Source organism: Corvus cornix, chromosome 10, assembly GCF_000738735.6.
Source record: "Corvus cornix cornix isolate S_Up_H32 chromosome 10, ASM73873v5, whole genome shotgun sequence".
In the NCBI taxonomy this organism is placed as follows: Eukaryota; Metazoa; Chordata; class Aves; order Passeriformes; family Corvidae; genus Corvus; species Corvus cornix.
The window spans coordinates 13,730,518-13,747,390 of record NC_046340.1 but is presented as its reverse complement, the minus strand read 5'-3'; the positions used below and the strand labels follow the sequence as shown (position 1 = coordinate 13,747,390).

At 40.2% G+C, this 16,873-nt stretch overlaps 2 protein-coding genes across 8 annotated transcripts in view; both read right to left on the bottom strand.

The window, feature by feature from the left end:
• Window positions 1–1,078, bottom strand: part of LOC104683831 (myocardial zonula adherens protein) — a 54,339-nt gene extending 53,261 nt beyond the window's left edge. The window contains exon 1 of one of the 2 annotated variants that reach the window (XM_019280775.3): window positions 875–1,078. The gene's annotated coding sequence lies outside the window, so the exon portion shown is untranslated. Of the gene's footprint in view, window positions 1–290; window positions 630–874 lie in introns of those variants that run through there. The other variant, XM_010390840.4, reaches the window with a different exon arrangement.
• Window positions 1,079–14,509: 13,431 nt separating this feature from the next.
• Window positions 14,510–16,873, bottom strand: part of CGNL1 (cingulin like 1) — a 55,781-nt gene continuing 53,417 nt past the window's right edge. For 5 of the 6 annotated variants that reach the window (XM_039557720.1, XM_039557719.1, XM_039557718.1 and 2 more), the window contains one exon: window positions 14,510–16,767. In XM_039557720.1, the coding sequence (XP_039413654.1) occupies window positions 16,623–16,767 (145 nt within the window). In that variant the 3' untranslated portion in view covers window positions 14,510–16,622. The remainder of the gene's footprint in view (window positions 16,768–16,873) is intronic. The other variant, XM_039557722.1, reaches the window with a different exon arrangement.

Here is a 16,873-nt window from a genome sequence, read left to right as displayed (position 1 = left end):
CCGCGGAACTCGCGGCCCCGCGCCGGCTCTCGGGCCGCTGAAGTGCCCAACTTCCTCGCGTGGGGTGATACGCGGCAAAGTCGCTGTGGGACGCTCAGGTGCCAGTGCAGGGTGGCATGCCCTCCGCTCACGGGAATATTGGGTGTCGGGGTGCAGCCTGGGGAGAGAGGCTTCGAAGGGAGACCCAGACAGGTCCATCTGTCACACAGTCACCTCCCGGAACTGGAAAACGGGGGTTAGAGCTCGCAGGAGCCACTGGCAGCCATTCAGTCCCGTTCTCCGGCACCCACCTCTGAGCACTGTAAGCAGAGAGTGCTATGTAAAAGCTGGACGCTGTCCTCCCCTTCTTCCCACAGCAATTCGTGAGCCACCCAGGTCTGTCAGTTGTTATCCGTGCTCCAGGAATGGGTACCAGGCTCATCAGAAAGCACCGAGACCCCAGCCAGCCTCGGGGTTGACAGGCACAAAGCCGGGGCAGCTCAGTGCACGAATGACAGCATCAGCCTCAGTGCCAAAGGTCCAACAGGGTGAGTGTGGTTTGCCCAAGCCGGCTGGCCCCGAGTCAGATTGCAGGTGTGGACTTCAGCATTTCAGATGCTCAGCTCTTCCGAATCTGGGCTGAGGGAACGCGGTAACCCTACACCACCCTACATGGCCTAGGCACACACATCTTCCTCTGCAGCTTTGGGCATCTGTCATGAGCACTACATTCCCCAGTAATCAAGGCAGTTATACGGAAAGGAGATGCTTTTGTTTGAAAGAAATGGCAGAACAAATACCTTAAACAGCATTTTTAAAATAATTTATCTCCTGTCTCCATGTAATTAAATTAAGACCTCGAGAAAACAGAGTTATGGCTATGCAATGTCCTTACCCGTTAAGATGTTAACGACCAGGGTGCCGAAGAGAGGAAATTTGCATTGGAAAAACTGAAACTGCAGTGAACTATGGGTGCCTCACCCTCTCTGTGTACAATGCCTCTGTTCTCTTCTGCCTCTCAGCTCTCTGTCCCCAGGGCAGGATATTGAGCTCTCGACATGACAAGGATCTGAGGAAGAGAGGAAGAAATCATTGCCCAGCCCAGAGGAATGAATGAAGGGTCTGCATTTTTGTTATTTTCCCTATTCTTTTCTCCTTCCAGGGAAGGTAATACAGCCCAAGGCAAATGAATTAGAACATCCACTTGTATTTGGATTTCTCTCAAGGCAAGATTGGCTGTGTGTTACACGATTCTTTTTGTGGCAAGGTGTCTTGTTCCTACAAACAATTGCATTTCCATATGAATCACCCCCTGTCTTAAGTCCTGGTTATAATGCTGCTTTTGTGGGTTTGCAGGTGGATAATAGGTGTATCATCATCAACAGAAACAAGTTCCTTCACAAGTATGTTGTCTACCCACAGGGCTATCCCTCAGCACTTGTTCCTGGTCATTCTGGTGAGCAAAATGTCTGTTTAAATTCTGGTATGCAGACAGCTGATGACCTTTGTGGTTTCAGCTGAGAAGGAGTTCACAGACCTGTGAGATTGCCCTGGTTAGTTACAAGTTGTGCCTTCTGGACTTTATTTCCCTCTGGAAAAAGCCATGTACGTGGGTCTGCCGAGTCACTGCAATGCACAAACACAACTGCTTTTCTAAGAACAGGCACAGAGTACTACACTATGGAAAAGGACCTCCCTTCCTATATGATAAGAGTATGGTACGATAATCATTGGCATGGGAGAATAAGGCACGATAATCAGATCTCTGAGAATATTTGCAAGTTCTGCATCAAGTTTGAGAATATTATTAATTTCGATGGAAATCTTCTAAATGCAGATGAGGAAAAGACTTGTCCATGGATAATACACAGTCAATAAAAATATGGTTTTCTCAGTTATGTCTATCTTAGTAGCAGCTCTCCCCATTTCTTGGAAAATAGCAGCAGAACACATTTACCTGATTTACCAATATTTGTTTGAAAAGGAGCATCTTCTATTTAATCCTCAAATTAATATCATCCAAGGAGTAACCTATATGCAAGGTTAGTAGTCTCCTTTTTTTTGGATACTCTCTGAATCTTCCTTTCCCCCAGCAGCAAGATACACAGGTATTGTAATGAATGTGATTTCTTTGCTGCCTTGCTAGCTGACCGTGCAACCATTTGCAATCTCTTCAGCCCTTGTGTAGCCTGTGTGACCCCTCTTTGCATGAAAGCAACATTTGGAACAACTTTTTCTTCATCCCCAAAGCTCTGCCTACACTACAGGGATTATGAAGCCAACCACTTGTATGGAGTGAATACCTGGTACTCCCCAAGTGGCAAAAAGAAAGCTCAAGAAAAGCTGTTGAAGGAATATGAGATGTACACAGCAGAGCTGAAAAAAAAGCTCTAGAATTATTTTTGGATTAAGAAAGGATAAACAGATTTGTGATCTTTGGCTTGGACAAAAGACAGTGGCAGGGAGTGGGCAACAGAAGCATAGAAGATCATGACTGGTACGCAGAACTGAACAGGGAATAGCTGTTCATTTTTTCCTACCCTTGAGAACAGTGGATTTGAAGAAAATCAGGCACCATATTTCCGTGTGAAATTATGTCAGAAGAATCACTGATCATGAAGAGTATAAATGCTCCCAAAAAGTAGCTGGGTAAACTCATGGCAAACAAGTTACAAGGGCTATGAAACATGAAGATATGTCTACAACCACTGACTCAGGAGATCCCCGAAGTGTGGGTTTGCTTTGTTGATAGCTCCCCAGACAAAGGACCTCTCACCACTCCCTTGTCCTCCTGGGCATGATTGATTCCCCACCAACAGTATTAGATGTGACAGGCTTCTAGCAAGCAACAGGTCTCCTCTGCTTTGAAAAGGTGCTCCCGTGCTCAGCTGTTGCTTGCCTTGGGCACACTCCGGATGTATTCATGGCTGCAGCTCATTATTGCACATTTACCGTTCTCTCTCATCCCCCGTGGAGGTTTAACACAGTCACTCCCCTCTTTCTCCAGTGTCCCTCTTTCGCTCCCGGGGACCTCAGGGAGAAGCATCTGCTTGCTTTCAGCATGTCCCTGTTTGCCAGGCCCCATGACCTTACCTTCTTGGTTCTGATAATCTGAAGTAGATTTGCCACAGTTTACAGATCTTTTTTCCTGCAAGAGTCATTGTACACTGTTGTGAGCATTTCATACTGTGCTTGGGACGTGGCACTAGTTTACTGAAAAAGATGGGGGAATAGAAAGTAAATCACTACTTAGGAACTAGTTTGACAAAATAACAGTATTCTACAGATTTTTACAGCTGGACAGACTGCCCAAAAGGTATACATAATCATACAGACTGCTCGTAGACAATACACAACATGGTGGCAGAACATAATCTGACCAGCATGCTGTGCTTTGAGTTCAAAACCTGCCAGCACTCTGTGACTACAATGGTCCAAACGCACAGCAGGTTAATTACAAGATGACACTCCAGCATGGATATCTAAAGCAATCGTTATTGTGAAATAGTTAATATAATTACATAGAAACAGCAAGAAATTTAAAGTGTAGGCACCTTCTTTGGTTTTTTTGTAACTACCCTGTTTCCCATCAGCAGCATTACTGAAATATTTATTTCCCTGGAGGCCCAAAGACCATTATGCTGTGGGAAAAAATGAAACAGGATGTGACAGAATCAACAGGCCTTTCTATGAAAAGCCTCTGATCACAAGAAGGACACAGAGCATGCAACACATGGAGGAGGAAGGTCAGCCCTCCTAGAAGAGCAGGAGCAGGTAGCCTGGTCTTACTATAATCTCCTGTCCATCTTCAGGCTAACTGCTGACACAGTCCAGAGGAAAAAGAAAAGTTCTGGTAACATATGATCAACTGGAATATTAATCCTATGAGATTTGGGAATAATTGCAGTTACAAATTGTACAAGAACTCACACCTGTGGTCATTAAGGTTATAAAGTCCCATTTGTATTGCTACAAAAATGGGTTATAATTAACTTCTAATAGCCTTCACTTTCCAGGGGGATTAAGATCTATTCTGCCTTCATCATCCCTAAGGAATGAAATCCATTTATAGCAGAGATTATCAAATGGACAGATGTAAAATGTAGAATATTTCAGTACCAGACAGTAAGAACTGGAGCCTTGATCAACTATGTTTTCTCAAAGCTGTTTCTTTTTTCTGCCAGCTCTCACTGTTGTAGTCTACAAACACACTTAGCTCAGCACCATCAGACTCTCTTTTTTGGGTATTACAGCTCATGTGAGAATTTTAGTCTGCTAGTGGTCATAAAACAGACTGACACATATCAGAAACTGAGCCCCCAAAGTCAGTTGCCATAGGTGTTCTTATATGCCGTATACAAACCCATATATAATGTTGTGCAGTTTTTCTCTTGAATAGTATTTTGTCTTTCACTGGCAAATGCATCTTTGGTGCATTTGCAGCTACTGTTACCCTTCTGAATTGACATAACACATAAGGCTACCTGAATGTCCAGCTCGGTTTAGCTACAAGCATCATATCACTTCTCAGACCTGTTGATACAACTGTTTGCTCTCACTTAACACTCTCGGTACATGGCTAATACAAGATTACTACAAAAACTCACAGCCCTTCCTGTTAATCACACACACAGAGATCTATAACTAGGCATTCCCACACAAGGAGTTAGAAATGCAGAATACACATTTTATTTGTGCAAAGCCCTCTGTATGTATTTTATGTCATTATTTCAGTTATGGTTGAATTGAATAAAAATGAAATTCCTGGAGTTACCTGCAATAAGACCTTGCTTCCACCTTTACTGAAAATGTAGTCACAGACTATAATTGCAGAAAATGTTTCTTTTAGTACCTTCTGCTTTTAATTGTTGTCCTACTTTCTACTTAAAGTCCATGTTCCTGTTGAGTTCTCAAAGTCCTTTTTAACTATATAGCAACAAAGTAAAAAAATGCTAGATAGCTCAAGAAATAATACAATGGCACGTGCACAGTAATTTCCCCTGGAACAGACAGAAAGGACAAAAGGGAATGGGTTAGTCAGGAAAAGCTGTATCTGGGCATGAACACAGAGCAAGTCCATTGAAGCCAATCAGGTAATGACAATAGTAACAGGATTCTGCCACGTGCCTTTATGCATCCATGTCACTGCATTTCATACAGTTTGTATCCTGAGCAGTGGGAAAAATGAGAATTACACCTGACAGATATGATCTGTAGAGCCAGACTGTTAAAAGCAGTTAATAGAGAAAAAAATTACTACTGCTAAGATTTTAAAGAAGGCTGCAAAACCCTAGAAGGGCATGTTTTTCAATAAATGGTATTTTTACCTTTATTTGGTAGGGCTTTTCAATAAGCATGTCTATAAATCGTAATTTTATACTTCTACAGCCATGGCTTTTATTTTGCTAAACAAAAAGAACCTGGAATTTAAAATCAACTGAGAAATATGAAATGCACTGAGACAAATACAGGACAGTTTAATTTATCATATGTGTCTGTATCTGAATGAAAAGACAGCACTCTAGTTTTTCAGTCACAAATTCTTAGGGATTTAGATAGCATCACTTCAGATGTTGCTGAAGCATATATGGCATCAATACAGTTCTGATTCAGCAGAAAAACTACCACCCCCTGATTCATCTTCACTGCTTCCTTTTTCATGTAGGTCTCCCATTCAGTTCACAACTGGGTCACAGCCCACGGCAATGTGGCTCAAGATGCACGTGAAATGCTGGAAGCCTGTCACTCATCCTCCAGCAGTAGGTTTGGTTCAGTCAGTCCATGCAAGCAGGACAGTTCAGCATAGATGTCACATAAAAATAATGCAGCACAGGAGCAGCAGCATTGTTCACACAGGGGTGTGGCTTGGCCAGGTCATGCAATGGAACTGGTTAAAGTAGGTAGGAGAGTAGAAAACAGGCACGCCCCACCATTAGCACCACTGTTATATTGTCAGGTAGCTGTGTTTAGAATCGTATTCCACTCCCTGGAGATAACAGCAAATGATAGATGTCTTCTGGTTCCAGCGTTGTCATTGTGGCAGAAAATAAGGAAATTTTAGATGCAGAAATAAATTGTGGAGTACAAGTTCTTCCATAAGTGAGAGGAATGTACGTATTTCAGGGAGTGGGAGCATTAAGGACAGGGAATCACTACATGTATTTGACTGACTTCTTTTAGTTTACAAAAGGGAAGATGAGACATTTTATCTTTGTTTCTCCACAGGAAAGGAACCATAGAAGAGTAAGAAGGGCAAAACCAATATTCTGCTTCAGCTCTACTTTATGATAGAAGACCAGAATAGCAAGTGGTTGACTTGAGCCTTGCTTCAGGGCAGAGGATGATGGAAAGTTTTTCAAAACAACAAAGAAGCCAGGCATTTGTCTAGAACATCTGCACAGGTGCTACAGAAGTTCTCAGCTATTTGGCTTGTCCCTTGTTTCAGATCTGGTTTAAGACCTCCATGTTCTCCCATCTCAGAACGATGTACATGGGAATTTAGCAGTTCTTAATGGACTCTCACAGCCCACTGCCTGTTCACAGACACAGCTGGGACAGGGAGCTGCCCATAAAAGTTGTTTAGTGTAAATGAAAGATCTTCTATTTGTTCTATTACTTACTTCCTTTCTACATACTGAAAGACATGTTTCTTAGAAGTCATATAAAAAGAACATAATGTGGAAGAGGAGGAAGGGGAGGTATTTTAGCCATAAAATATCAGGTCATACTGACTGGTGAAATCAAGGGACCTGATTTTGGTTCCTCCAGCTCCAAAAACATTCTAGCAGGCATATCTGTATCTACAGTATAGTGGAATTTTCTTATCCTGTCACCAAGAACTGTCTCATTTCCTCTGTGCCTAAGTCATAATAATAGAAGAAAGTCATAATCAATACAGAAGATAATGTTGGGTCTAACTGGAGTAAAGTTATTAGGAGGGAATGTAGGAAGGACTAAATAGTTAAGGTACTTAATAATAGCTGAGCCACAATGACTAAATATTACTTAGGGGACTGCCCCTCTAACGTTGGTCCAAGGAAGGAAATGGATTTACACACCTAACCACTTGTATATTTGGTCACACAGTGTATCTGTGAATCTGGATGGCCACTCCCCAGATTTCCCATGTGTCATCCTTCAGGACACTACAGCCCAGAAGGAGATAAAGACTTCTGTCATTAGCATTAACTTGAAAATTCCATTTCCCTGAACAACTAGCTGCTATTCTTTTTTCATAACCTTACCATGCTTAGGCATTTTGCTGCACTTCTGGCCTACCCAAGTTACTTCTTTGAGAATTTTATTATAGGATAATAGAGCACCATTCCCACCTCAGGAAATCTTTGAGAGGAGTTACTGAAGGACTGAAAAGCTACCGGAGTGGCTGGACTGACTAACCCATGGAATTCTATTAAGCCTCCTTGAGTTGGCCTAATAGGGCACATTTTCGTATATTTCTTGCTGGGGCAGAATTCTGTCACCTTGCAGGGGTAATGCAGAAATGGCATATCAAGAGGTGTGTTTAAACTCTTCTCTGTTGCAGCTTTGCATGGAAAGCAAACAGTATAGGTCTGCTGTATTTATTTCAAAATGCAGCTTCTGCAAGGGGTATTCTTTTCGCATTACCTTTGTCTAAGAAGAACTCACAAAGCTTTTTTAAATTCACACATACACAGTCACATGCATGACAGTTCTTCAGATGTAAGCAGAAAAAATATACAAGAGGGGTATGGATAACAATGAATGCTTAGAAAAGACCTGTCTGAAATACCAATTCTCCCTGGTGCAGAAGAACAGAAAGACACCAAAAATCATGAAAAGACAATTGCCCTACTTGTGCTCTCATTTTTTACTAGCATCTGTCTGATAATAACTGAGAAGTAAACGGAGACGCTCTGGATATTAATGTGGGTTAATAGAATTAAAGTGGCACAAAGGTTTTTATAAGTAACCTGGAGATCCATTGCTGCCGCAGGTCACGGAGTGAAGAAGCACTGAAAGAAGAGGTTGATACACACGTGATTGTGGGTGGCTTTACAAGCTCAGGTTTGGGTCAGGCAGAATGGTGAGCTGCCTGGCATGAAATCAGCCTGAGTTATCAGCCAGATTTACCTCATGGCTAATGACAAACTGAGAGAGACTGATAGTAGTCTCTGACACAACTGACATGGAAGGAAAGAAAGGAGAGCATTTGCCTTCCTATGGGGCCCTGGGAATTGGCCACTGTGAAAACAGGATGTTAGATCATCACTCTGCCCCTGGAAATTTCTGTATTCCTACCTTTTAGAGAAACATTTCCCCAATCGTTAATATAGTAACACAAGATCCAATCCTCCTCCCTCTAAAATCAATAGCCAAATTCCCGGTAATTTCTACATCTGTGGAACAAAGGCTATAATATATTAATAGCGTGCACTGGACACATTGAAAACACCTGTTGGTTGTTCATTTTCTAGCTTGTTTTTAGTAAACCATCTGGAGGAAAAAAACCACTTTCAAAATCGTAATCCACTGTCCTATGACATGCAGTGTACTTTGCTAAAGGATTAGAATGAAAAGTACACCAAAATATTCTGACAGCAGACAGGCTAGCAAGCTCTTAATGAGGCATTTTGGTACATTTCCCAGTTCTCATATGACTGGATTTACAGAGTCTCTATGAATTTTGGGGTTCTTCTCTGTTAATACACACATTTAGTATTTTGATGGATTAACAAGAGAAGAGAACATACTTAGACAAAAAACTCCTATAGAATTTAACACTGGACAAAAAATGTTAAAGTGCCCCCCGTAATTGTATTCCTGCTGAACACTTCTATTCCTCTCCTTAGGGAGACAATGTTGATTTCTCAACAGAATATTGTTTTCCTCTCCTTGGCTTATGCAAAGGACAGTGCCCAACGTGGGCGTAAACTGCTAAGGCAGATGAGTGTAACTAGAACACTTTCTGCATCCTACCCAGACAGACAAGTCTTCCTGTTTAATAGGATGCCTTTTCTGCATAAATCTGCTATAACCATAAGCAGGATCTAATTGTCATTTGGAATCATTTCAGTTTAAAGGTGATTTTCTGACAACAGAGAGGAGAGAAGCATCTAGAAAAACAATGACTTGAAACATACTTGGCAGAAGTTTTGACTCTGATGGGAACCTGACATAAACTTCCACATCTCTAGGCTGGATGTTTGCAGTGCAGGAAAGGCACGCAAGCACACGTACAGATGGTATGGTTAGATTGATCTTTGTCTGGCATAACTCCAGCCAACAAATTTTCATGAATAATGGGTTTCTTACCAGCTGTGAACTTCTAGTTTTTGGTAATTTATCACCATCAATACCAGTGTGTCTAATCATGCCATATAAAAAAAGTACCAATTTTTATTATCCCTGCTCTATTCTGGAGACTGTCACCTTGTTACAGTGTCACTCAACAGTCAAGACTAGATACTCTGAGCTTTTTCTGTCCTTCATAAATTAATTTCTTCAGACTCAGAACCACTCAATTTTCTGTCCTCTTACTGAGTCATGCCATAGTATCTGAGTACTTACAACAGCAGCATTTTTACAGGAAGCACCATCCTCTTCACATCAGTCACCTTGTGCACCTTGGCAACTTGAATGCTACTTTGTGGTTCTACACTGAAAAGGATTTTTGTGGAGCATCATGTTACTTTCTGAACAGACCACTTCTTGAAGGGAAACCCGTCTGTTCTGTCTTGCATTTCAATGGAGAATTGATATCCATGGAGGACGCACCAAACCACTCCCACCCAAGCGGCCAGAGCCGCCCCTCTGCTGCCTCCTGCGGGCCGCGCTCCCCCGCGACTTCTCCGAGGCATCTTGGTCTCTGTTGCAGTTTCCACGTTTAAGATTTCCAAACGTTTTCCGGCGAAAACCAGTAATTTTTCTCAAGAGACAGAACTGCCAAGCTCTGCTAAGCACAGGATAGTTTCAGAGCAGCAGCAAATTTAATTGGGTGCTAACATCCCATCTTCCCTCTATATTACTTCTAATTCGTAAAAATGATAGTGGTGATAAGAAAAACTGCACTGACGAGATAAAGTACCAATCAAAGTTAAAACGTGTTGCTTGTATCTGACTCTCTGCACTCAGTTCATCCTCACAGCATCCTTCCAGGGCTGACAGCTGGCAGCTGGACACACACACAACTGTGGTAAAAGGCACGGTTCCTCTGTCCCTGGTTGGTTTTTTATATACTTGAAAAGAAAAGCTAAAATGACAAGACTTTACAAAAGTTTGTGGAATCAAAACTCAGTTACCTGATATCTAGTGCTCTAGGCTTGGCAGGCATAGGAGGTATTTAATTACTCGGTGTGGACTGAGTTTTTAATTACTATTTAATTACTCAGTGTGGACACCTACTCAATGCAGGAGTTACCCTGTGCACTGGTGCTAAGCTTGACACCCCACAGAACAGACCTGAGCCAACTGCACCACCCACTGAGCTTCCCAGTGTCCAGTTCTCTGCACGTGCAATGCCCTTCAGCTGCAGCTGCTCATGTCATTTAATGGCACATTGACACTGATGGATGCTGCAGTTTAGACACAGCCTCCTGAGGCTTAGCTAATCTGGCTTTGAGTCATAAGCACCTGCATTCCCTGGAAAAGCATTGTGAGGCTTTACAGTAAGAGCCACCAGGTGAATACAAACATTCACCAAGAGATGAGGTAAGCAGATATTGCACAAGTACAAAAAGCTCCTTATTTTGCTCAAATTAAGCTGAAAGACAGGTGTTCAATGTTCAATGGCCACAGTGCATCATGACATTTCCTGCGCTACCACACGGGCAATGTCACCACAGCACACTGCAGACACTGCCTGCCTCTCGCTGTACTTGCGGACACATGGTCAGCAAAAAGTGAAGTAAAATAAAATTCCAGGCATATAGTACAGATTTCACCCACAAGAAAGAGAAGACCCAGCAGACACCTGGAGAGTACAACCAGGAGAGGGTTGGTTTTTTTAGCTGGTTCTTTTCTTTCCTATCCTCTGACCAAAATACCCCAAAACTCCAAACTTGCCAAAAAAAGCAGAATATCCCAACAGCCACCTTTCAAACAGCCACACCTTTCTGTCAGCACCTGGGAACCTGTACTTGCTGTGAATAAGCTAATGTTAACTCTGCTTCCCAGACATCTGGTGGTCAGGTCTCTCCACTTCCTCTCTGGCCTGATGCATCTGAGCCACACATTGGGTCTTCCAACAGAGTCTGCACTTGTCACTTATGAAGGAAGAACCACTACTGGGAAGGGCAAGAGAGACCATCAGACAAGGTACTGTGTTAGAAAGCACACCATGCCACAGCACAGACTGGTAGTCCCGAGACACTTACCTGCACCTTTATAGGGCTGCTCTGTTGTAAGCAGCTGGCCCAGCAGGGTCTCTAAATAGAACCTGTTTAATTTAAAAAACCAGATTTCCAAGTTTGTGAGCATTTTTGAGTTGGTTTGTTATATCCACACAGACCATAGTCTTCCATTGTGACTCAGTAATGCTTAAGAAGTTCACAGCTGGGAGGGACATTCTGAGCTAAATTACAAATTTGATCTTAATCTCTAAAATAGCTGGACACCATACACAGTATGTACTGAAACAGCAAAGCACAGTGGGCTGTATTTAAAGTACACATAGCCTAATTCAGGAAGCTTCCTTTCTTTGGTTGGCTGATTTACAGCTTTTACATAGTTTTATTGGACTTCATTCTTCTTTCTTTCTACTTTTCATAGCCATTCTACCTGTTATACAATAAACCATTTCTTTGAAGAAAACCAGATTTGAAACTCCCCCATAAAGCAAGGAAATCTATGCTTAAGGCAGTTGTTCTGCAGAAAAGACACTCCACAGAGCCTGCTGGCTACTGCAGAGCCAGCACAAGACCCTCAACGTCAGATGTGTGCCAGGATCCTCAAGACTGAAGGGAAGATCAAAATCAAATTAATCAGAAATGAATCCTGAGTTGAATCTTTTCTGCTGTCTGTATTTCTTCCTTATTGCCCATTATGCCTTTTGGTAGGGTCCATCCTAGCCAGCCTGCATGCAACCAAGATGAAAGGAGTACTCCAAACTAGTGAAAACAGCTTTGTAACCTTACACATGAAGCATTGTTCAGAAAGCCCATTCTGCTGAGGAAGCAGAAGGCAAAGCAAAACTCAGGTTACCTGTAATGAGCTCCTCCTCTGCACTCACATAGAAGTGTTCCTACAGTTTTCCTACTGACAACTTGAAGAGCTTAAACTTTCATCATCCACCTGTGCTCTGAATTTAAGTAAATTTTTTTTATTGCCTGTACTTCTGCTAATGGCATGAAGCTTCAGGATCTAAATAAAGCAGTAAATTGTTATTAGAAGTGGAGAAAAGTCAAATGTTCCAGCTTACATAAAACAGTCTCTGCTGACCTCATATAAGGTTCACTGGTACCAACCATTAGAGGGCTGTCATGCTGCTACTGAGGCAAACTGACTACTGCACTTGACCTTGTCTGTTGAACTTCATCCCCATTCTTCTTAAGTCTTTCTTTTCTTACATGTTAAAAGAAAAACCTGAAATAGAAAAAACCCTTTCTATTAATTTCTGTACCTTTTTCTCAATAGCCCAGTACTCATGAGTAAATCCTGAGATGACAACAAAATTTTCCTCAGTATAACATAGTAGGGTCAGGGGGTTAAACATGTGACCTAGTCAGAACCTTATGCAATAAAAGAAGAAATTAAATGTGTTAGAAACCCTGGCAATTTCTAATGAATGTTGCTCTTTCAGCAAAGTCTTTGAACATTTTGCAATGTTACTTGATAACTGCAGTTGGTAGAAATTAAGCAGCTGAAATGTGTAGCTCTACTCACAGGATAGGAAGCTCCAGTAAGCTAAAAGACTCAACATTTAATTACTAAAATATGCTGTGTGATCCAGAAAAGGCTTAAAAGCCGAAGCTATTGCACTGTGTAGCTCACTCAGCAAAGCACACAGCTGGTCTGTAAAAAATGAGGAAAACACATGGCTTCTGGAATAGTTTAGAAAATCATTTATAAATCAGAACAGATTATTTAATCAGGAAAAGGGAATAATTAAGTTGAGAAGAAAGAGGATAAATCAGAGGAATACACAGATTAATCAACAAGTTATAGTCTCATCACCAAGAGTTGTGGGGGGAAAACGTGCCTGGTGATTGAACAGTAAAAAGCACAGTGATTAATCAAAGCATTTGCATAGTACAGGATTCCTTAAATAAAGTGCAGTGCAGGGAAACAGGTACAGGGGACAGCAAGAAGATGACAACTTTTCCTTTTTATTTCTTCAGGCACTAACAAGAGATACGATGCCTGAAAGATCTTAATGCTGTTATGAAAAGGGATGCCTTCCAAACTCAAGGGCATTAAAATGCATTACTGTGATGAGTATCTTTAATTTCATTACTTAGTGAGTGAGGAGTCTATGGAGGACAGGAGGATTTTCTTCACTTGTTTAACATTTACATATTTTGCACTGTATAGAAGCTGCCATGCAAAGATCTTGGAGCACTTGCCAAATGTTGGTGATTTAAAACATAAAAAAACTCTTGTAGAAGTTAGTTTGTCTTCTATCTACAAAAACAGACTCAGAAAACCAAGGCCATTATAACCTCAGAAAGGACAAAAAGTTCACTGTTCACCATAGATTACTTATACTGAGAGACAAGCATCCACTACAAAAGTCAGATTAAGCTTATAGAAAACATGATTTAGCTTGGGTTTGTTTGTTTAAGAGATATTATAGTACCATGGAAGAAAACTGAAGGTCTCTACAGCCCAGAATTCAAGCCATGTCTCTGTAATACACCAGAAACTCTGATGTTTATACAAATTTCTAGGGACTGAATGTCTTGTAACCACATTTCTTCAGATATAACCCCCTCTTGCTTCCTTTTATGGGTCAAGAGCTTGTTCTGAAATTCATTTTAAAATAGATTACATGAAAAAAAACAGGAAAATTTTTCTAAATTGAACTTTGACTTAAGATGAGCTTTGATCAAAGCAAACAGGAGATGAAGTGAACAAATAAGATGACTGTAAACTATTATAAAGTTTGTTTGTGGCAATCAAGATTATTTTACCATCACCATAGCTAGCATGTATCGAGAAACAGAGCTACCAACTGCTTGGTGAATTAATTGAAATATCCTTTTTAGTGTCTTAGTCAGAGTATTTGAGAACTCTAAAGAGGAAATGCCATTGGCAAGTCTAAATGAACGCACTAAAGACAAGTGCTTTTTCTGAAAACACAGATGGGGAGGGGGAGGTTTACTAAGAAGGACCACTGCCAGGAGGAGTCTGCAACAATATTGTCTTCCTCCTTCGAAGATCAAATGAGGAATCTTCTAGATGCTACACCCGCCACCTGCTTTACAAGTTACAGAGTAGCTATCCAAAGAGAAGAAAATGCAGAAATTTGTTTTCAACATCAGCATTTCCCAGATAATTATTTTCTTCTTATGTTCTAAACATGCAATTTTCATATCAAGCTATATGCACAAAGTAGAACTGAGAGCGCTGACTGTTTATTTTAAGTGAATTTTTCTTTTACAGTTTAGTGTAACTGGAGGTAGATGCAGTATTGAGTGATTTTTTTTCCAGTGGTTTGAAATAAATCATCTAGGAACATTACAGGATAGAGTACTGGGGACTGGAATCAGTTGCTTGAAGTTGTCTACATAAACATGCAAATGAAACAACAAATAAATCACAGCAGTTTCTATGATGATTGTCAGTACAGTGTAGCACAGGTCTTCTTGGATGAAAGGCTGTTTCTGTGATGTCAAAATAGTAATGCTGATACTGCAAAAAATTCCATGTGTATGCTACTGGAAAAGATACAAGATTCAGATACAAAGTATTACAACTATGCCATTCCTATTATTTCCCATATAACTCAAATGATCAAAAGCAAGTTGAAGGGAATTACATGGCAAAGAGTCTGTGATCTGCTATGCATGAATATATTTCTGACCTTGCAGAGGCAGGAGTTTCATTTCATGTAACTGTATGAAAATGGATACTGCCGTTGTCAGGACTTTTGCCTTAACCACATCTGTCAGCCTCACTTTCAGAGCTGTTAAATTTGTTCTCCTCAGCACATTCCTTTGTGGGAATAATGGAAGCTCCCAGCAACTTCAGTTCAAAATATTTTTTACAATTTCATGATTACTTGATCAAATGAATGATGGAGTGCTCGCTAACCTGTAACTGAGGACAAATACTGATAAACAGACAGGACCTAAGTATGGTTTATTAACAAAATTTTGTAGTAATGCCCTTTCTTTAGGATTCTAGATTTGCAAAGGAGTAAAACCAGTCTGGTGTAATATAAATGGCAAAAAATATTTTTAGCAACAAAATAGAAAATTTTTTTTAAATAAAATCTTCAATGCTCTTTGTTTTAAATTTCCCACAAAGTTTGTTGAATAGATGGATAACCCAAAATACAGATACTTCTGTCAACTGAAATACTGAGATTGAGAGATATATATATATATATATATGCACATATGACCATACACTGCAATATATCACCATAAGACGGTCAAGAAGAACTTAGAAAGAAAAATCAGGTACATGCTTTCTGATTCCTTGGTGCAATTTCTTGCCAGCAGCATAAAATTTTCATATCAATTAACAGATTTAAGCACGTACTTAATTCAAAGACCATAGGTAATTTTACTGGAACGAATGGGACTCTTTAGAAACTTGCAAGATAAGACTGTCCCAATGTCCTCAAATCAGCAGGCCTATAACATTCTGCCTCTGGCAGAACTGAATTCCTTTCAGGAAATGAAAGATACCAGGTAATAACTGACATCACTCTCACCCTTCCCTACTAAGAACAGAAAGCTTCCCAAATGAAGTTTACAAGGAAGTTGAAGGCAAGCCTCTCATCATTCAGATGTGCTAGTCCTTTTAAAGTCAACAGGCAGGATTAACATTTGACCTCTAATATACAGAACACATACAATAAAACTTACACTGGTTTTAAAATGTACTTCCTGGCCCAGGAACTATGAATCTGCTCTATAATGCATGAAATGTATTAATTTTCATTTGTTTTCCTCTTAGTGAAAACCCAAACATAGCATTCGATATAACTTTAAAGATTTTACGTATCAAACTGATTTATGTAATATTCAAAACTTTACAAAATAGTACTAGTCAATAAAAAGATCAAATTTAAAATATTTACATTTTATACATAATTTCCCCTTACTTACAATTATTAAATAATCTTCCATAGTTTCTTTAATTTTAGGGAAAAGCTTTTAATAACTAAAAACTAATTTTGAATTACTATTAGATGGCTTTTTACTTGAACAGAATTTTAGCAAAATGGCATCTCCAATGTGAAACATTATCCTCATATTTTCAATAGCAGTTATATATATATATATATGTATCTTGTTTTATAGCCGTTTTAAAATGAAATCCTGTTTTCTATAATAAACAGTGGAGATCTAAATAAGCAAATGGCACAGTACAGATGGAAACAATATATTCCCAACTCTTAAATCCCTTTATGTCATTTGGCTTCTAGAATATCCAGTTTCTTGATAATTTATGTTATTCTTCCAGTACTTTCAAGGAACTGCATCCATACTTATTTAGATTTTTGTGTCATCATCTTTTGAAAAGTTATTTCCTAAAGGTACTTCACAGAGACTATCACCATCCGTGCTGAAATCATCATCGTCGTCGTCCTCATCATCAGAATCAGCCAACACTTTACTTGGTGACTTCTTCAGTCTACTAAAACAAAAGTGCACATATTTGCTATTAAAACAGCACATCTGTGTTCATACACACAGAACACTTATACAAAGCTTAAAACATTGACAGGCAGGATTTACACTTT